The 22,324-nt window shown below is 44.9% G+C and overlaps 1 protein-coding gene and 1 long non-coding RNA gene across 2 annotated transcripts in view; both read left to right on the forward strand.

Annotated features, from left to right (window-relative positions):
• Window positions 1-12,230, forward strand: part of LOC142826904 (uncharacterized) — a 53,500-nt gene extending 41,270 nt beyond the window's left edge. The window contains exons 3-4 of the long non-coding RNA XR_012901160.1: window positions 8,910-8,985; window positions 11,031-12,230. This is a non-coding gene — a long non-coding RNA (uncharacterized LOC142826904). The remainder of the gene's footprint in view (window positions 1-8,909; window positions 8,986-11,030) is intronic.
• A 7,272-nt stretch (window positions 12,231-19,502) lies between these two features.
• PTGFRN (prostaglandin F2 receptor inhibitor) overlaps window positions 19,503-22,324 on the forward strand; it is a 106,025-nt gene continuing 103,203 nt past the window's right edge. Inside the window, exon 1 of the mRNA XM_075909226.1 lies at window positions 19,503-19,750. Within this exon, the coding sequence (XP_075765341.1) occupies window positions 19,699-19,750 (52 nt within the window). The 5' untranslated portion in view covers window positions 19,503-19,698. The remainder of the gene's footprint in view (window positions 19,751-22,324) is intronic.

Consider the following 22,324-nt stretch of genomic DNA (forward strand, 5'->3'; position numbering starts at 1 on the left):
TCCCTGAGCCTTTTAAATCAGCACTAGAGTGTCATGCTAAGGGCTGGGGCGCAGGAGGGACATGGTGTTCTCTGGGCCGCACTGAGAGCTGCCTTGGGGCCAGTGCAGTGTGCTCCAGGCAGTGTTTATACTTTGTTTAAAATGAATCTGATAAACTAACGTGAGAAAGTTCAAGCGCTTAAATCTGTTTAATAATTTAAATTAATATTTCCTTTCTTACTGGTTAAATTAAACCGTTCTCCCTAGCTACAGCACTAGCAATATGGCTTGGATGTAATTATGTAATTAACAGCGAGTTTCCATGAGCAACCAGTGGTCTTTGGCAAGATTTGCATTGAGCCAACTGGGCCATGGGCCAAAAATTTTGAGAAACACTCTTCTAAAGAGTCAGTGGATGCCACCCAGAGGAATCTGTCTGGAGATGTGATTGAACAAGAGAATGGAAATAGGCTCTACACCTGCAGAGCCACATCCCTGTGTAGCTTCCTCCTTCTGGTGTGATTGATGTCTGTTTTGGCCAAAACCAGCAGGAGGAGGAGGTGGAGAAGATCTTGCAACTTTGCGGTGCAATTAATAAGGTGTGTGAAAATCAGGAAGTGCAAGGAGATTGGAAGGTGTGCAGTGAATAAGGCAGGGCATTGCCAGAAAAGAAAGAACTGTCTTGTGGCTAAGGCAGCTGAACGAGTTTTACAGGATCGGTCGGCAAAGGCTTCCCCAGCCAACAGATCTGCATCTAGACTGCCGCACTGTGCCAGATCAGCTGATCATTGGCACAGCGCGGTGGCCATGTTTATTTTAATGAAGTGGGGATTATTTAAATCCCTGCTTCTTTGCCTGTGCTGGGTAAACTAGTTTACATGGCTCCGTCGACGGAGCCATGTAGTCTAAACATACCCAAGAAGGCCACACTGTAGCCATAGCCTTAGAGGCCCTGGGATCTGATTCGTAGAAGTGCTCAGAATTCATAGCTGCAACTGAAATCACTGGGAGATGAGCTTTGAAAACATGTAATCTTAAATACACTGAAAAATTAGGTCCAGGGTGTCTTTAAATTGGGCACCCAAAGTTAGTGGGCACTTTCTTGTGACTGTTAAGACAGTCTCTTGGATTAAATTGGAGCTCTGATCCCCAGCCTGTTTGATAGTGCTTGCCCTCTATCAGCATCACAATTTCCAGCAAGATGGCTAAGTGCAGAGCTGCTATCAACTGGAATTAAAAACATTGTAAAATTCACTTGAGTGTATCATCTAAAATTAGAGCAGAAAAGATACAGTCTGACGACAAACCAAGAGGGTGAGGGGATGTTTTTAGTTGAGCACACACCAGGGAGAAATTACAAATATTCTTTCCTTTGCAATTTTCACAAGGCAGGAAGAAAATTCACTTTTCTTCAAACCGCATAACACCTGGCAGCCTCCCAGCATAGAGAAAGTGATATCAGTAACATCTGTCATCATCATCGTCCTTGGTCTGACTAAGCACGCAGTGACAGAAAAATGTATCACCTGAGGCAGTGTCCACCTCCCTCTACACACAATATGACTATAACTCAAAAGGATCTAATGACAAATTAGGGCTTGAGCCAATGCCCTTTGAAGTTCATGAAAAGACTCCTGTTGACTTCAGTGGGCATTGGCTCAGGTGCCATAATTTACAAAAGAGAAATATGGATTGTTGGACTCTCCTGTTGCATAAAGAGTTAGATGCTGTTTCCTGTTGGGAAACTTGGCACCCATGTCAGTGGCAGCAGAATGAAGTCCTAAGTGCAGTGAGAAACAGGAAAAAAAGCCTTGTCAAAAAAGCATCCTGAACTTTCAGGTTTACATTATTTTATTTAATTTGCAGATCAAATATATAGTATTTGATAGCTATCTGACTTACCTCCCTGTTATAGCTTCATGTTTCTAAGGAATCTGCCTGGCTGCAAGGGCAGCTTGTATTTTGTGTTCAGCTCAAAAGATGTAGCATTATTAGATTCACTTTCTTGTTTTGAGGCTCATAGTTGTTCTTTGTTTGCTTGTGAGTTTCCTTCATCTGAAAATATGGGCCAGATTGTCAATTAGTATTAATTAGTTCCCTGTAAGGATGTGGATGGGTAACCTTACCTGGTGATGCTTACCGGGTACTGATTAACCCATAGCCAGGGGGTAGCTCTCCACCCATGACCTGCCATGGGAGGAGGCCTGCTCCAGCCCTGCAGGGATCAGGAGCTATCCCTCCTGGAAGGAGTCTGGTGTGGAAGCAGGATCCAGCTGCCCCACGTGTGGGGGGAGGGATTGAAACATGAGGTTTAAATGATTAACTGGGATTTTACATCCCTAGTTCCCTGGAAGCCAGGGATTGAAACTAGCTAAGGAGCTGGCCCATTGTCTTCTGCTTTTTGTGCCCAGGAAGAACAACAATCCAAGCTAATTTGTGTAACTGGCAAAGCTGCACATTCTAATCCAGCTGGGCTCTTTCTATCTCTTCCAGACTGTGCATGAAACAGAGATTCTGTTGTTGGAATGTAGCTGACAATTTTGTTGCACAAGACTGAAGTTATGTTTTTTTTAATAAGTGCTTGCTATGTGGAGCCACAAGGAATTAAAACATGTTAGGTCATTATGAAACTCATCTTGTGTTTCTGAGCAATTGTGCTTCCAAAACACACCATGAACAGCAATGCCAAATAAGGAAAGGCCATTATTTTGCAAAGTCACTTTGCTGGCTGTAACCACACTTGAATCTGGGAATGCTTTGGGGATTTGAGAGATGACCATGCCCTTGATCATTTCTTAAGATGTCAGAATTGTTAAAAATAAACAAAGAACCCCTATGGTGCTTTACTTGGTAGTTTTTTGTCTAAAATTGTAGATTTAAAAGCTGTAATATAGTAAGTGATTAGTCCATAATTTGATCAAATTGTTTAGATATGTTGAAAAATATAGATTAAAAATGCTTATAACTTCCTGCTGTCCTCTGCTTGCTTCCTCTTTGTTTCAAAATATCTCCTGCATAGTGACTGTGTGTGAGCATTAAGTGGGTAATAGTGCAATTAGTCCAGTTAGAAAAACCTATGAATAGATGTTTATTTCTATCACATGTCAGCATTTTCAGATGTGCTAAGGAACCTCACTTTTTGATAAGTGCCTAAATCAATTGACCTCAGTTGACTTCTTTGGAGCCCATAGCATGTTATCTTAAGACAAGGGTGCAAGCTAGAAACTATCCCAGCACCATCTGCTGGGCAAATAACACAACCTTTTCAATACTACTAGGCTACTGCAGGCTGCTGGGCTGGGACATTTGTTTACCAGGAGCATCTGCAGGCATGGAACCCTGCAGTTCCCAATGGCCACGGCTTGCTGTTCCCAGCCAGTGGAAGCTGTGGAAAGTGATATGGGATAAAGGATGTGCTGGCCACCATTTCCAGCAGCTCCCATTGGCTGCAAACAGTGAACTGCAGTCATTGGGAGCTGCGGAGTTCTGTGCCTGCAGATGCTCCAGGTAAACAAAAAGTCCCAGCCTACCAGTGGCATACTCTGTTGGGTCAGGAGCCGGAGTTTGCCAACCCCTCATCTATAATAACAATCTATTAAATATCCAATTCAATAGAGCTTAAAATCATCAACTTTTGGTCTAGACCCATTGGTAAGCCAATCCCTTCTCTTTGATGCTTCCCAAAAAAATCAGTTATAAACTAGTATACACGGTAATTCATCACTCAGGCAGAAACACAAACAAACAAATGAAGGTGGAAAAACCCAAGAGTTCAATATTTCATAATAAGCTCTCTCTGTTGTAGCAGCAGCAGCTGCAGTTTCTCCTTCTGAGTTCTTTTCTGTTTTGTGTCTGAAAGAATCAGCAGCTGCTTAGGAACTTTTCCAAAAAGATTAATTGAGAAGTTCCTAGTTGCTCTTCAAATTACTTGACAGAATCAAGCTCTTCAGGAGCAGGGACTATTTTCTTTATTCTATGATATAGTCTGACAATATGTTCATCTAAAGGTACATTACAGGGGGCGGATAAACTCAAGAGGTTGTAGAAGACTCTGAAACCAGTTTATTATGTCATATGGGCAGAAAGAATACAGTAGTTTAAATTACTTTAAGGGGTCTATTTAATTTCTTGAAAATTCCCTGCTAAACCATGCTTGCTTCCCACTTTGGAGTGTGAGGGATTGGTGGTATAGATGTCACAAATGGCAGGATTAATTTGCAGAGGCAGAATTCAGAATCCTCTAAAAGTCTTACTTTTAGAATGGATTAGCTAATGATATTCAGTTCTGATGAAGGGATACTTCTACTTGCTGTTTTATGGGGTGTGTGGTGTTCACTGAGATCTCATTGGGAATTTTTGGGGGGCAAAGTTCTCTGGAGTAGCACAGAATTGTCCTTAACATGCTATCCTACTACTGTCCTCATTCACCTTGAACCCTTCATTACGATTACCACCAAACAGGAATTTTTCTATGGCTACTCAAGGTTCTTGCTGAGACAGGCCTGATCTCAATCAGAAGGCTTTTAAAGAATCTCCCTGTTATACAGGGCAGAGAGGAAGAGAAGTTGCCAGCATTTTTCTAGAACATGTTGTTCCTGTGACAGCTAGGAACTGTTAACCTCAATAGAGAGTCTCATGTGCATGGGAGACAGAATTTCCCCACAACTGGCCAGTGACTGTGGAACTAACTTTCAGAAATAGAATTCATTTTCCCACTTCCTTAAACCAAAACAAGTCTTCTCCCATGCCACAATCTTTTCAGCCCTTTGCTGGGCTGAACAGTTCTTTCCAAGTACTCAGGCCCTGCTACATGACATTTCCTTAGGACTCTCTGCTTCAGTTTTCCTCTGTAGTCCCTCATTTTGGGTAGCTTTAGCTAGGTCTTTTCACCTTGCTGATATACTGAGTCCCTTCTCCAGCCTTCTTTGACCTTGGTCCCTTCTGGAATCTCTGCAAGAGCCTTCCATAAGTCTCTCTCCTTGGTTACCCTTCTATTTGGGCTTCACGCCCAGCATTCTTGCTCTTTGATCCCTAGATCACTCTGAGCAGGGGAGCCTAGGCCCACTTGAAAGGTTTTGTTTTTTTTCCTGGTGAGCCCTTCCCCCAAACTCTTCCTAATTTTGGATCTCCCTCTCTCTGACGGAGCAGGCTCCCCGTTCCAGGAAGCCCTACCCATGGATTATCATCATGATACACCAGGTCACCTGACCAAGCCCATGACCAGGTCTAAACACATCACCTGTAGCTTCATGACAAGGCACAAGGTGAAGCTGATCCCAATCTCTCAAAGGATCAGCCCACCCTATGACAACCACTCTCATACTGACCGACTAGGTGCCAGGTAATGCCAAGGCCCCTCACTGAACAATGAGCAGTGCACAGTTTGATTCGCCTGTGTGTTAGCATTGTTAAAATAGATGTTAAGTGATAAGACTGTGTTGAGTGTTTAGACTTCATGAAATGCTTTTAAATTGCCAATGCATTAATCTCCCCTATATCTGTATCGTACGTTATAAGGTGATAGTTAAGTGTTTGCTTCATAAGTATAAAAGCGTTTGCTGTGAAACTGCAGAGCCCCACTGTCAGGAGAGAAGCATTACCAAGTATAGAAGTACAAGTTTACCAAGTGAGGTATCAACTTCTGCCTAACAAAAAAAGACTTAAAGACACCAGACAAACCATTGTGGGACATTAATGCATAAAAGCCTTTCAAGATTGTTCCCTCACCACCACCACCCAGGAAGAGGAAATGTGTACTAACCTTTGTTCCATCAGGTTGAGTTCTGGGGGAAAGGGATAAAAATTATGGTTAAAAAAAATTATCCCTATACTGCTTGGAATTTGGAGAGGGCAATATTTCTGAGCATAAGCAAGGGATCCTCAAGTTATTTAGCTTGGGTTAGTCACAAAGGACATATAGAGCTTGCACATGACAGCAGCTTCTATTACTTTTTGAAACCTCAGACAGTCCTAGGTTTACCTGCTATAACCTTGTGAACAACTCTCATTTCTTTTTCCTAGTTAATAAATCTTTAGTTAGTTTTTTACCAGATTTGCTATAAACGTTGCCTTTGGTGAGAGAGTTAAGATACAAGTGACCTGTGGTAAATGACTGGTCTTTTGGGATTGGGAGTAAGGTGACTATTGTTGTGATTTTTGGTGTAAAGGCTCACCTAGCACAAAGGCAGGCTTGCCAGGGTGGCAAAATGGAATGGAGTGCCCAAGGGGACTGTGTTAAAGCTGTTATAGTGCTTTAGGAGTTCACACTTGTTACTTGGTTGGTGAAATCTAATTATAGCATATATACAGCTAGTCTGGGGTTTGTATCCTGTTCCTTTGACAAGTTGGCACTCATGGTCATGAATTACTCTACACAGCTTGGCATTCAAAAACCTCAGTGTGTTCAGAATTAAAAGCAAAAACCCATTTCTTCAATCTAACTTTCCCTGGGTAACCTTGCCAAAATAATATAGGTTGCACCTCTATAGACCAGGACTCTCTGCTCCAGCAATATCTGTAATCCGGAAGAACCACAGATGTTCCAGGATCAGAGGGTATGTCTGCACAGCAGAGCTAAAGTGAAATTAAGTTACGGAACTTGAGCTACGTCAATTGCGTAGCTGAAGTAAAAATAGCTTAATTCGGCTTTGGGCGCTGTCTACACAGCAGGAAGTCGAAGGACGAACATTCTTCCTTCAATTTCCCTTACTCCTCACAAAATGAGGATTACAGGAGTCCGAGTAAGAAGTCCTCCAGCACGCCATTATTTCGAAATAATGGGTTGCAGTGTAGACACGCTCTTTGTTATTTCAGAATAACATCAGTTATTCCAAAATAACTCTGCTGTGTGGATGTATCCAGAGAATCACGGTGTGCTTGGTGGAAGAGGGGAGTGCCAGGAGCTCGGCCCTATGGGGCGGGGGAGGAGGTTGGCCCAATGCATGGGGGAGGGAGCAGGAGCCTGGCGTGCAGCTCAGGTGGGCTGCTTGGGATTCCGCCAGGAAGCCCAGCACAAGGCTCAGCTATGCTGGGCGGGGAGGAGCCTGGAAGGCTGGTTCGTAGCCCAGTTGGGCTGCACAGAGAGAAGAGAGCAAAGGAGGCAGAAACCCAATGTGTGATCCAGCTGGGCTGCTCTGGGGGAGCTGATGGGGCAGCAAGGCAGGGGGTGGATCTGGGCAGCAGAGGAGCCAGAAATGACCTCCCCTGGTCTGGCAAAATCCCAGATCTGGGACCAGGCAGGTGCCAGACCAGGGAGATCCAACCTGTACTTTTCTTTAGATAACAAAAAACAAACAAACAAAACCAAAAGAAACCAAAACTGAAAAACCACCCTTCCATTACCCTTTCAAGTGGGAGATGTAGGACACCAGAGTGCTTTTCATACACACATGTTCAGTTTCAGCCCAATAGGAGTGAAAATGGTGAAGTTAGCAAGTCACCTTTCTGACGTGTTGTAGGCATTGCAGTCAACAGGGACCCTACTTCATGTTCTCTGGTCTTTTTCAAAATTATCTTCAGATGGAAGCTTGGTTTGCGATAAATTGAAAGAAAGCACTGGCTCTTTAGTGCCCATTCACTCCAGAATCTTGTATGTTTGGGTATTCGAACTCTAAGGATTGTGACAGAGAGAACTTGGGGTTAATGGCGTTTGCTACTGGCTGCTCATTTGCAAGCAATGGAAAAACTGTGACTTTTCCTCCATATTGGAATGTGTCCAACAGGTCTGGAACCTTGTGACTTTGTGCAGATCAGCACTGCTTTCGTCTGAGAAGGTGTGCCTATTTGTGCACATGTGGTGTTCTCTGTCAAATGATTTGAACAAAAACAAAAAAGATTGGAAACTAGACTGCTCCCTCAAGAGAAAAGTTGATTGATTTATTCCTTCCCTTTATTTTGGCTTTTTTTCTTTTGTTTCTTGTTTCATTCCTTACTGGATGAGGTGTATTTTTTACATTACTGTATGAAAAATGACAAAATACAAAAGTTAGCTTCATTCATGAAGCTTTGTGTGATTTTACAGCAATAAAAATAAAATCAATAGTAGAACTCCCACACACAAATAACGAAACCAAAACTACAAGAATAACTTCCCAGTCCAGGGGAGAGGGAGAAGGAGAGGGAGGAGGAAAGAAAGCGAGATACAGAGCTTTGTTTGTGTTGGCTTTTAAAGATATATAAGATGTTCAGATACCTTGATGATGGGTGTAGTCTAAAAAGATTAGATATTAACTAATTAACACAAGCTCCCTGAGATCTAAAAAGTTTGTGGGACTGTGTTTTGTCCAGCCTCGGCTTTTCTTTTAATTGTTCTGACAAAGCATCTGTGTAACTTGATAACCTACTTCTTGATTTGTGATGGATGGAATTTCAGTAGAACCAACTAGATGACACAGGAATTCTGCCTTTCCTGTGCCCTGTTAGTCTACCTGAGCTACACAGTTATTCAAAGGGGGTGTGGTGATTTACAGACAATATAAATGGGCAGGCCCCTGCACTACATAACATATAGTTTAATTCAGACAAATCCTGCCCAGGGACAGCTGTTCAGGGCTGAAAAGGTGCAGGTATGCAATCACAGAAAAGATTAATGTAGGAAAGCCTCTCAAAACAAGTGGGTTATGAGGAAGTATTTGTAAGAAGACAAAATGTAGGGAGAGGGAGGGCCTGAAAAGAGGCCTACAGCCAAGAGCGGGGGAAGGAGTTTTAACCTTTGGAATTAAACTCCTCCATCCAGTGATCTCATTTGTGAATTGCCATCATTACCAGACCTTTATTCTAGGTATTAGGAATACCTTTTCCAACTGCCAAGCATCTGTTTTGTTTCTGATAAATATTCTCATGGCCATGGAAATAGAAATTATCTCTATTTTCTCACTTCCAGATTCAAACATGTAGTTGCAACAGCTCCTTTCTCTTTGTTTTGTTTACAGCCTGGGACAGTCATAATCTGGGCATGCCTTAAAGCTGTGGTGTCCAACAGGCTAGCCACATGGGGCTATTGGTCAGGTGAGTGTGTCTAGTTCACTATAGCAGTAGCAGAACTGATTGGATACCATGGTAAGCAAATTTTCCCAGGCAGAATCTCCTCCTTCCACTTCAACAAGCACAGCACTGTTTAATGTCTGCTAAGAGAAAGCGAGGAGCCCTTACATGTGCTGGCTGGGAAATCCCTGCTGAAATAAAAGGCCTGCATCTTCCTCTCGACATTGGCCATGTCTGATCAAACTTTACTCCAAGAAGGGAGAAGACTCTCTGTTGCTGATAACTTGGACCTGTCCCATGACTTTGTATAGAGTACAACTAGTTCCCCAAAGGCTTTCACCCATGACAGAAATTATTTCTGACTCACATTACTTCTCCAAAAACAGTGCCCAATGATCTCTCACAGCAACCAACCCCCCAGTAACAAACCTACATCCCTTGTCCCAGGGGCTGCCCAGCTGTCCTGATCCCCCCCCTCTCTCCCTGACAAGTTCTGATTGGTCTAAGATGCCAATCCCTTCCATCTCATTATTTGACAAGCTTCCAGTTAAAATTCTTGGAAAGGGGACCCTTTTGCTCCCCATCCCATCCCTGTGGCAAATACATTGCTCACTATCCCCCTTCCCAGATAGATTCTGTACTCCAGAGCCTCACTTTTTTGTACTGGATAGAGCAGAGATGGGCAGCCTGTGACTATGGGTGGCATCCAGCCCCGAACCTTTAATCCAGCCCTCATGCTTCTGCTGTGGGGGAAGAATTTGGAGCAGGTCCCACTCCAATGCTCCAAATTGGGGAGCGAGGATCAAGGGCTTGGTTTTCCCTGCTCTGCACAGCTCCTGGAATCAGGAGCAACCAGGCGGCTCCGCACACTGCCCTTGACCCAAGTGCTGGCCAATGGGAGCTACGGGGTGGTACCTGTGGATGGAGCAGTATGCAGAGCCACATGGCCCCTTTCTGGGTGGGAGCTGGAGCAGGGGTAGATTACTGTTTCCTGCACCTCTGAGCATTCCCATGCCCAGGGGCGGCCCATGGCTATAGGCCGACTTGGCCGTCGCCTAGAGCGCTGCCTTCAATGGCACCCGATGATGACATCACAGGGCGTCTGGGGCGCCTGATAATGACATCACACCATTGACGGCCATGCAGGCGGGGGCGCTGATTGTGTGTTTGGCCTGGGGCACCAGCTGCCGCAGCCGGCCTCGGGCCACTCCTGTCCATGCCCCAACCTCCTGCCCAGCCCTAATCCCCATCCTGCCCTCCAAGCCCGTTGATCCCAGTCCAGTGCTCCCTCCTTCATCCCCAAATCTCTCATCTCCTGACACCAGAGCTTGCACCCCCAGCTGGAGCTTCATCCTTCCTGTACAGCCCAATCGCCTGCCCTACCCAGGAGACCTCTTGTGCCCTTTAAGCCCATTGGTTCCATTCCGGAGCACCCTCCCACACTCTGAACTCCTCATTTCTGACCCTACCCTAAAGTTGGCACCCCCAGTCAGAGCCTTCATCCCCTCCTGCACTCCAACCCCCAATGTTGTAAGCACTCATGGTCCTCCATGCAATTTCCCTGCTGAGATGTGGCCCGCAGGCCTAAAAGTTTGCCTACCCCGGGTTAGAGGCACAGAAGGCCAGCCTAAGGATCACACAGCCTGAGAGCCTCTCTGGGGGTATGAATTGCAAGAGAATATGTGATAGTAGCCAAAAGTTCCTGTATGTTCCAAGGCTTGAGAGAAATCTTAGGTCTGATTCTTCTCTCTATTTGTACATTGTAACTTCATGAATTAAATGAAGCCCCCAAAACAATGTAAAGGGATAATAATAGAGATGTAGCCGTGTTAGTCTGGTCTTGCTGAAACAAAAGACAGGACTATGCAGCACTTTAAAGACTTGTTAACATCTTATTAGTCTGCTGCATAGTCCTGTCTTTTGTTTTGTAAAGGGATAATGATTCTGTAGTCTCTGTGTGCACATCTCATCACTGTATAGCTTTTGTGATATGCTCCAAACTGGTCAAGGCCTAGCAAAGGGGCTCGTTTGAAAAAAATGCTAACAATTGATTCATTTTCTTTCTACAGGCCAATCACCTTAACTCATAAAACAAGTCACCCACTTGGCTTGAGGTCTGCTAACCACTCTACAGTGATATTAATTTTGATGCCGAGGGCATGTGCATTTCTTTGAGACTATTTCTATCACATCAGTCTCTCTTACAGCTAAATTCTGCTTGGTGTATGAGGGCCACAGGTGGAGCTGGTTGCTCAGTTAACAATAAGCATACATTATTAAGGCTTTTCTGTGCCAAGTGCAAAACCTCAAAATTAATCTATTTTCTTACTGGCAACTGGTGCAGATTGCAATGTGGGCACTTGCCTCTCTGCCAAGGACACTTACAGTGTATTTCATCATCTGATAATGCACCGTCCTTTTTGTGCTTAATAATTTGGCCTTTTAGACTCTCTTGGTCACTGGACATACTTATTGTTCTGTCAAATGGCCACATTCAAAGCCCGTTGTTGGAGTGAACATTATACAAGAGTTACAAAGGCATAGCTACGCTGGGCAGTATCATAAAGTTCTGTATAATTCCTTAGCGAAAGGTTAATAGGAAGGACTGATAACAGATATGGCTCTCTAATGAGAACTGATCATATAGCTGCCATCCTGAAAATTCGCCAAATTTCTCCCCAGAAGTGTTTGGAAGAGTTGACAAGGCTGCTCCATCATAGATACCCAAAACAGCTGCAAAGTTAAGAGCAAAATGTCAGACTCTGGAATTAATGAGTCCTTATGCAAACACTCAAGAACGGCTTGGCGACCGATGGATTTTCAGGGCAGTCTGCAGAAGCCTATTATCAAATGCCCTCTGGCAGTGAAGACTGAGGCATCTGCAATTCCTGACCCTTTTTTCCTGCTGGCTTGGTAACTAGATAATTGATGAACCAATGTGGAAGCAAAATAGAGAGAGAGAGGCACCAAATTTCCATGAGCAAGAAATGCTGATGCACGAAGAGACACCTAGAAAGAATGGTAGTGTATTGCATACACTGGTTGCCTGGTATGCTGTTATTATTTAAGCGCCAAACTCTCTGGGTTGCTGCTAGAGTGATGTGAAAAGTGAAGGTTTCATTTTGCCATGCTGTATGCGAACCTTTATCTTGTTTTTATTTTGCATTTATTTGCATTCTTCTGGGGTGGCCAACCCGTGGCTTATGCGGCTCTTCTCCCCCATAAGTGCAGCTTGCGAAGCTGCTCCTGCGCCCATTCCCCCCTCCAATGGCCCCTGGCTCCCCTGTGCTCACCAGAGCGGCTATTAAAAATAGTGCCCAAGATGGTGGCCGTTGACCAAAAAGCCTAAGCTTGTTTCTTAAAGGGGCAGACTCCTTTTTTTTTTTTTTTTTTTTTTTTTGCTTGACAATTCTGGTGTGGCCTTCGCATTTTTTCCGACGCTGTTTCGGCTCTCTTTGTTAAATGGGTTGGCCATCCCTGCTATAGTATATGCTTGAAAAAAATTCAAGTTAAAAGAAACCGAAAAGCAAATATCAAAACTCCATCAAAGCTGCCAAGTTTTCCTTGGTTAAACCATAAAACTCTCCTTGGCATCCTCTCCTCTGGCCTCAGCATAGAGGGAAGATCCCCACAATGCTGATCTCTGGACCAGGCTTTGCAACAGGATCTCTGATCTACAGAATTCAGCCTAATAGCCCTTCATTTTCTTCTGAGGTAGGAAATGCCCAATGGTCCTTATTTTTCCCACCCCCCATAGCTTCCCACACTCCCTGGGTCAGACAAGATGCCTTCTAAGTTTCCAGCACAGTAAAATGGAGGCAATAGTTAGCAGAATTGCTGGTGTGTGTGTGCACTTTTTTGTAAATGTGGACTGCAAGGGTGTGGATGCACCCTCCATAGTCTCCCCAAGTAAGTGAGGAAATCAGCCCCAGCCTTCCCCTGGCTGACCAGAGAATGGGAGAGGGAGGCTCAGGCAGTGCACCAGTGCTTTCCCCTGGCCAGCCGGAGCATGCTTACTTGGGGAACCATGGGTGGGTGCTTTCGCACTCTTCACAGCCCTTGCATACAGGCCTGGTTAGTATCTTGTTAGGTGTCTCTATAAACTGCATGACTCTAGCTATTATGGCGACACTTTATTTAGGAGTCTAACTTCAGGGACTCGTGTTTTTATAATGTATACTGCTGAATCCACGTGTAGACACTTAAATATAGGTAGCCTGACTTAAAAGTGCTGAATCTTCACACACTGCATTGAACTCAATGTAAGCTACAGGTGCGCAGAACATTTTAATATCAGGAAACTTATATTTAGCTGTCTAGATCTGGGTTTAAGAAGTTTTAACATTGGTTTGAAAATGTATCCTATATGCTATGTAATGGAATCTTGAAAGGAATCTAGCATGAAGGTGATCATGGAGTCTGAGCCAGAGTATATGAAGTAATGAGTCCTGCAGAAAGCAGTACCTACCTGCTCCTTTCCAAGGATCCAGACTTTTGAATTCATGATACATGCTGTCCTAAATTCTTTGTTTGTAAAGTGCTTTGAGAACCTCAGAGGGAAGGCACTATAGAAGTAAAAGAGATTCTGAGTTATTGCTAGTATTATTTTATTACATTGGGCTTCTTTTTTCCAAACATAGAATCCCATCGACGGTTAATAATAAACAGCACTTAGGCCCCAGTTCAGGAAAGCATTTAAATACAGTATGTGCTTAAGTGCTTTCCTGGTTAGGGATGAACTTAAGCTCATGCTTAAGTGCTTTCCTTGATGACACACTTGTCTAGGACATTAGAACTTACTTTACAGACAAGGGGAATGTTGACTAAGCCCAGTGCTGTTTGAACAATATTGTCAAATAGTTTATTTGACCACTTTCTTCTGTATATTTTCAAATAAATCATTCGCAAATATTTTCTTCACGATTTGGCTAAGTTCAGATTGTTGAACAATATTTAGCAAACAAATTACTCATACATTTTTTTCTGTCAGTTAGCAAATAACATACTCAAAAACATTTTTATACACTACTTGGCTGGCTCTAGCCAGGACAAACCAAGGTAATTCCCTGTCCTTTTTATCAAATGCCAAGATGACTTTATCATTGATAGCTCAGTATAATGAGTCAGCTGAGTTTTTTCACAATCCTTTGTGAGCTGTTTTCTGTTCCCCATATTTTTATCTAGCTTGTGAGAGCACATGCATTTTTTCATCTAAATGGATACCCAAGCATTTTACAAAACTATAGAGTGTACAATATGTAGGAATCCACCACTGAAATGTAACAGCCTTTGGGGTGGAACATGGAAGCTATTTAATACACCATGGCAACATTATCTAACAATTTAGGACAGCAAGTGAAGATTATTTTACCAATTGAAACTACAAGGCAGAGGTGAAAGTAAGTGGGTGCACCCAAGTGGATAGTTCTGACAAGAGCTGGCTGAACTGCACCAAAAGCCAGCAGGGAGCTATTTAAAGAACGAGCAGGGACCTGGGTTGCAATAGGACAGTACCAGTAAGAAATTGTAAGTTACTTTCACTATTGCTACAAAGGGAACTGGAGGCTGAATGCGATCAATCATAATGGAATTTGGTTGGTCAGGTGGGGCTCACTCTTCCAGCTCTTGAGAAAAATGCCAAAGAATCTTTAATGATCATACATGGTCAAGACCAAGACAGCACTTTTACCTGTAATGTCTCCTTGTATAATGCTAGGGCACTGTTCAGTATGGAGTCTGTGTGAAGAGTGGCAACTAATAAATTGCTATCTCCACTTCCTATAGAACCCTGGATTTGCCACAGAGGTGTGTGCTAACAAAGACTTGGCCCTACCATGCTTAGGTGATGAGTAGCTTTTTTTTTTTTTTTTTTAAAAAAGTCATCCTAAACTAGAGTAAAATGTTTCAAACAAATAGAAAAGCCCACCCAAAATATTAACTTTTTTTACAGGTTGCTTTCAAGAAAAATTGCATTTTGAAAGCAATTCCATCGACTACTCCATTAGTTGATAAAGGGGCACCTGCTATCCTGCTGCACCTCTCCCTTTGAAATGTACAAGAGCTGCCCATGAGACCCATGGCAGCTCTTGTACATTTCAAAGGGAGAAGTGCAGCAGAAGGGATGCCTTTTTCATCCCCCAGCACCAGCTTCTGCTCCCCCATACTTGCTGCCTGTCCATAAAGGCAGCAAGGAATGGAAGTGAAGCGACTAGTTGAGAGATTACTCACCTATGATAAGTTTATGCTTATCGGATAGTCGACTAGTCACTTACATCCCCACTCTGGAACAGAATTTTTGAGCTGCCTGGCTGGAAGGTTCTTATCACTTTCATGGGCTGACTGCTGCTGTAGCCTCAGACCATTAGGGGGAGGGTAAGAGCCAGCAAGGCACCAACCAGGAAAGCTTTTGTCAATTTCTCTCAAGTAAAATTGACAGGACCCTTCAAGTTAGATAGTTGAACTGCCATTTTTATTTTCCCAGCTGAAACTTTCCTGTAGAAAATTTTAGTTTTGCAATAAGTGTATTTTTGTTAGAAAATCATTTTGACAAAAAAAAAAAAAGTATTGAGCTCCAAAAGGTTTATGCTGAGGTAATAGACTAGTGGGCACTTACTGTGGGCAATAGCTCCTTCATTTTTATTTTTTTACTTGAGTTGCCTCTATGAGCTCCTACCGAAAGGAGATTCCAGGGAGAGGGAGTTGTTCCTATGTCACTGAAGGTGAATGAGTGCTGTTTCTGCTAGCTGGGAGTACAAAGGGCTTGGCTTAAAGTGCAGTACTGCATTCAAAAACCATGAGTCAGACCCTAAGAAGTCATGAGGCTTGCTTACAAATCATAAGACTTTTTATTTGTTCTCTGAGGCCCTGATCCTCAATTGGAATTAGGTGCCTACCTACCTTGGAGGACCTGGGCCTGAACCTTTAGGCTATGTCTACTGATTGGTACATGGATTTAATTACATCTAATTTTCCTACCTATTTCATTTTGCAGCATCTTAAGGTTCAGTCCTGAGTGCCAGATTGATATCTAGTAGGTGATGCTACACTTGCCAACCCCCACCAGGGGGTTGGGCTGGGCTGAGGCCATGGCAGGGGACACCTCACGGCTCCCGGATCCTCCCTCACCCCCCACACACACCTTGGAGCCTCAAACAAACTCAGTCTCTACCCTCTCACATGCAACATTTTGGGGAGTCAAATGATAACATAAGTAAGTGTTTAGCCCTTCTGGTTGTGGAGAAAAGTTAGAAAACATGACTCAAATGCCCTCCAAGGCTGTGTCTATGCAAGTGAGGATAAGCGAGGAATATCACCGAGCCTCATTTGTATCTCTAATGAGCCACCATTTTTGCGGAAGAGGCTCTTGCGCCAGAAGGAGCTGTCTACACTGCCCCTTCTTGCGCAAGAAAAACCCTCTTGTGCAATGCTGTTATTCCTGAAAATAATCAGCGTAGTGGCATTGCGCAAGAGGGTTTTTCTTGCGCAAGAAGGGGCAGTGTAGACAGCTCCTTCTGGCGCAAGAGCCTCTTCTGCAAAAATGGCGGCTCATTAGATACGCAAATGAGGCTCAGTGATATTCCACGCTTATCCTCATTTGCATAGCTCTGGCGCAAGATCGCGTCAGTGTAGACACAGCCTTGGAGGGCATTTGAGTCATGTTTTCTAACTTTTCTCCACAACCAGAAGGGCTAAACACTTACTTATGTTATCATTTGACTCCCCAAAATGTTGCATGTGAGAGGGTAGAGACTGAGTTTGTTTGAGGCTCCAAGGTGTGTGTGTGGGGGGGGGGGTGAGGGAAGATCCGGGAGCCGTGAGGTGTCCCCTGCCATGGCCTCAGCCCAGCCCAACCCCCTGGCGGGGGTTGGCAAGTGTAGCACCACCTACTAGATATCAATCTGGCACTCAGGACTGAACCTTAAGATGCTGCAAAATGAAATAGGTAGGAAAATTAGATGTAATTAAATCCATGTACCAATCCATCATAAGAACATACTGGGTCAGACCAAAGGTCAATCTAGCCCAGTATCTTGTCTTCCAACAGTGGCCAATGCCGGATGTAAATCATGAATTGATGCCCTCCTGTCATCCATTTCCAGCCTCTGACAGAGACTAGTGACACCATTCCTACCCATCCTGGCTAAGAGCCATAAATGTGAGAGAAAAATAAACAAGCAAACAATCTTTCAAGAATGAAAGAATAAACCAGGGAAAAACAACCTCAGCCACGCTCTTTGCAATGTGTACATCAATGAATTATCAACCTCATGGAAACAGTTTCCAAATTCAGGGTTCCCACTAAATGCAAAATTAAAGGAACTGCATCTTCAATGTCTTGCACCTGGTGCAGTCTTTTACACCTATGCAACATGAATGCAATATACTAATATCAGAATGGTAGTGTTTTCACTTCCTTTGCACTGGTGTCCATGACTACACAAGAGATAGGGCAGTTCTGAGTTGGGCCATTGTATCTGGGCCTTATAATGTATGCCTTTTGAAGCTTCAGACTAACTCACTTGGAAAAGCTATGAAACTACAAGTCCAATAAAACTACTTTTAAAACTATTCAGCAGTTATGAATTCAAGTTACAAATCAGTGTTCATCAGCTAGAGATAGAAACAGACACAAAGTGCCATGCAAACTGAGATTCTGATCCTGCAGATACCGGCACAGGAAAGTAATGCTATGCACATGGCAAATCTCATTGAATCAGTGTGACTGCACATGCAAATAAAGTTAAGCACATGGGTAAGTACTTGCAGGACTGATGCATGAGAGAGGAACACATGTTAAACCAATGTGACAGAGGACTGTAGTGGTGGTAGAGAGATTTTCTAGTGTTTTCCAAATTACAGGAGTCCACAAATTAAAAAATAACCCTGAGAGAAATGATAGCTAGAACAGAGCTAGCAGGAGCAGGCAGAAATGACAGATGATCATGAGATAATAGCTTAAACATCTTGTGAAGTCCTATCCTGGAGAGCCCTTCTTCAGACAGATGTTTGCGGCTTCTGTCTGATTTACACTTTGAAGCACTGGTTTAGCTTGTCATGTCAATGAAGCAATGTCCAGTTGTACTGAAAAATTCTCTTACACAGACACAAAGTCTGGAGCCCAACTTTGCCAAGCAAATTCTCTAACTGGCACTAAAAGTTTGACAGAAATTGGACATGTACCATTCTGAAAATAAAATCTGCATGTGTGGAAGCACCCAAGTGATGCTGGTGGCAGGGAAGAAACAGGAGAATTCCCTTTCCTAATCAGTTTAACAAGAACCCATTTCAGCCAAGACAGCAAATGCTCCTTTCACTGCAAAGCACTAGGATTAAAAATGAATCCAAACTACAACAAAATCCATTCCTATAATAACACCTAGGTATTAACTTCCCCAGCAGAGAAACACCCTGCCACCAAATGAAAGAATGCTCAAATCCTAAAACACCTATTTATTCTACAAATCACCTGGAAGAAAAGAGCAACCCCAACAAGCTAGGCTCCTGGAGATCTTTGCACTGTAAAACTTGCAAACCAGAGGTAGGTTCTTACCAAACAAATGATAATCAGTTTGGGAGACACAAAGCAAGAAACTAGAAGAGAGAAACAACTTGTAACGTGGCAAAGGAACTGAAACAGAAGATTGTGTCCAAAATACCTAGAGTCCAAGAAAATTTTTTCTCAGTTAGGTTTCCTCAATCATCCAAAATGATTGGTGGTTTTTCATATACAAACAAAACCAAAACAAACGTTTGAAAAGAAGTGAGCTAGCACTAGGCTATGCAAAAGCCTGCCTATTAAACTCCCAAAAGATTGTAGAAGCTCATCCTGGAGAAATGCTTGGTGTGCTGAATGGTGTTGGGGAATAACCCTCTCCCCCACCTCCCAACAGCGCCTGTGACGCCCTATGGCGGGCAGATTCTTGACAGCCCCGACAGAGAGCTGAGATTTCCTGGCGGGGACACTTCCTGTGACTCAAGTATTGTGGAAGGGACCTGAATTGTTTCCGATATGGCCATGTACTGCGAGAGAAGAGCGGATGGGGATCCCCTGTGAGACTAGCGGGTGCCACGGGGGTAGTGTGCCTTGGGAAGAGGAGGGAAGCAAGTCTCCCAGAGAAGCAGGGGGAGGAGGAGTGTTTTCCACTGACCAAGGTACACTGTGCACACACCATGTGAGAGACCCAGGGGTCCCTCTCCTCTGTGCCTGTCCCTTACATGGGAGACCCCCCCCCATTATGTTACAGGATGTGGGGCGGGGGGGGGATTTCCCTTCCAATGGAGCAGGGTTTCCCTTCCGCTCACTGTGACCTGGGCATCTCCCTAGGCAGGGATGATCCCAGGCTGGGAATCTCCTGCCTGGCCAGGGCATCCCCTCCTCAGGGCAGGCTCCGGGTGTGTGTGTGGGGGGGGGGGGGGGAGGTCTGTTGTGAGCGGGCAGTCGCAGGGCAGGCCGGTGGCCGTCTGTCTCCTCCCCTTTGCAGAGGCGGGGCCGGAGCCCAGCGCCTCCCCCTCGGTACCTGCGGGAGGGGGAGCGAGGCGGGGGCTGGCAAAGTTTGTGTCTGTGGTTGGCTGCGCCGCGCGGCCGGGCGGCTCCCAGCCAGGGCAGCGAGCGGGCGGGCGCCGGGGCTGCTGGTGCGCGGCTCTCCTGGGGCGGCGGCGGGTCCGGCACCTTCCCGGCGCTGGGCGGGGGCTCCGGCTCGGAGCAGCATCGTGCGCCCCGCACGCAGCCCGGCCAGCATGGGGCACTGCGCGGGGAGCGCGCCCCTCCTCCTCCTGCTGCTGCTGCTGGGTGAGCCCTGCGCGGGGGAGCGGGGTTGCTGGGGCGGGAAGAGAGGGGGGCGGTGGGAATATTGCGCCTCTCTCCCGTGTCACCCCGCCTGCGGCTGGGGAGGGGGCGCCCAGCCTGGGGAACCCCACTCCTGGCTGTGGCCCTGCCCGGGCTCCGGGGTGCGAGGCAGCCCATTGGCAGCGCGGAGGCGCTTGCTGCTCGCCGCTGCCTCCTCCCCTGGCCAGACCAGCGCCCGGCCCGGAGAAGTGAATCCAGCCTCACTTTGTGTGGAGCCCTGGGACTGCTGAGCGCGCCGCTCGCTTCCTCGCCTGCTTGGCTTGGGGCCGGGAAGCTCACCTCGAGCCGCCCGCTTGGGGCTGGGCGCCTGGCACAGGTACCCCCCCCCCCTCCAGCTGCTCAGAGGGGCGTTTGTGGCTCTTGGACGGGGGTGGGGTGTGTGCTAGGGAGCCGCTGAACTTCCCACTCGCTTGCGAGTCTCAGCCTTGTAGTGCAAAGTAAAGCTGCCGCGTTCCGTGCCCTGTGCACATGGCTGTGACTCAGCCCGCCTAAGCCCTGCCGGGTTCCCCTCTCGCAGTGCTCGGTTAGTGACTCTGCCGTGGCAATGTCCCCGGTTCTTGGTTTTACGCCGCGTTCTTTGCTGTGACAGCTGGACTAGCAGAAGTGCAGGATCCTTCCATTGGGACCGGTCAAGGTAACAGGAGTGGAGGACAGATTCCAGCTCCCACCCTGGCATTCAGAGGCTCTCTGGCACTTATCTGAAGCTTGTTCACAACCATTCTGCGTCTGCCACAGTGATTAACGCTTGGCACGTCTCCAGTGACTTACTAAAGTATAAATCTGCTGAGTAGCTGTGGTAGGTATGGGTGATAGTGCTAGACAAGACAGGAGGTGTACTCTGTGTTTGTGCCCTGATCTCTAAATGCTGTGCGGTTTTTACCCTGTAGATTTGACATCTTTTTAATTGCCAAGGTGTGTGAGAGCAAATAACCCCAGAGCAATTAACTGGGGTCAGTAATCTCTAGCTGTATTGGCATTTTAAAGACTAGACAAAATGTTCCCTATGACTCTGACAACTTCAATAAAAATAACTGAGGCGCAACATACTGCTCCCCACCTTCTTTTTAAAAAGAGAATGTGAAATACTACTTCACACAGTGTAGAGTCAGCTTGTGAAATTCATTTCCATAGGACGGAAGGGGCATAGCATGTAGCTGAATTTATAAGGAGGTAGGATTATTTTGACATAATAGTAATACTTACCAACTCTCCTAGGCCTTATAACAGCATTATCTGTTTAAGATAAGGGTAATGAAATCTTGTACTTCAATGTCAGGAAGAGATTTCTCTCATGTATAAGTACAGCTGGCAAGGAAGATTTCTAGGTTTGTTTAGAGTCCTTGGAAATATTGGGTACTGGACACTATCAGAGCCAGAATAATGGACTTGACAGTCCAGAGGTTTTCTCTGATACATTACAGATAAACACAGGAACATATGTAACAACATATGAGCTGCCTGGGTAATTGGTTAACTTACATTTTGTAGTACAGTACTGTTTATTTTTTGACCGTCTATCACTGACAATGGGCAAAAATGAAGATAATTCCTGCCTTGAAGCACATACAATCTAAAAGCATTTTTCTGCAGATGTATTAAATATGTATTTTGCAGCTGACAGTAGATTGGAGTAGGAATATATTTAAATGGAGAGCGAAGATGGTTCAAGTCAGAACAGAATGACATGCAATATTTAAATGATGCATTATATGCATTTAATTGGATAGTGGTACTAGAAGTGTTGCTGCATTGTTATAGGCAAGGCTTCAGGAGGCTACTTTATTAATTGCTAGTGGCAGATGGGTGCTAAACTATCATTTTTTAACAGAATTTGACCTTTCATTTAAACATAACAAATGTTCTAGCCTTTGTGGTTGCTGAGTTAACCTCCTGAATGTTAGCTTTTAATTTCTGAGGGTGCAGACAGAGTACCCTGTGACTTACAAGCAGATGAGTGTGAGCTGTGCTTCTCAGCAGGTTATTGTTTGGGGGCCCCATGAGGTCCAGAATCTTGGGTGGGTGGGTGGGAGGGGGAATATTGCTTGATGGAGTCTGTTTTTTTAAAAATCCTGGTGTGTAGCACTGAATTTACATTGTGCTTTTGAAACTAAATCTTAGGTTAAGACAAGCCCCAAAGGCTTTCTAAGGGTAGTGCTATCCTTGTACAAGATAAAAGGTGAATGAAACTTCTCTTTAAAGTATGACACAGTAGCCAGCAAGCTGTCTAGGAATCTTTGTTTGTAGCATGGTTTGTTTGAGTGAGTACTCTTTGTGGTCATAGTTGTCTCTTGATCTTTCCCCCTTATGTGAGAGTGGACTAGAAATGCTGCTGTTACCCAGAAGTTCCTGAGCCTACCAGCATTGCCTGGTGAAAGGGGTATAAATGTTTAGCCTTGGTTTTCCTGTGGTGTAAACTTCTCAGACCGGAGGTACCTTTTAAAACAACCTAAAATCTGTTGTGCAGAGGGAGGCTTCACTTGGGGAAGTATTTCTCTTCTTACTGGAATGAAAGTCTTT

This window comes from Pelodiscus sinensis, chromosome 1 (genome assembly GCF_049634645.1).
Source record: "Pelodiscus sinensis isolate JC-2024 chromosome 1, ASM4963464v1, whole genome shotgun sequence".
Taxonomy (NCBI): domain Eukaryota; kingdom Metazoa; phylum Chordata; order Testudines; family Trionychidae; genus Pelodiscus; species Pelodiscus sinensis.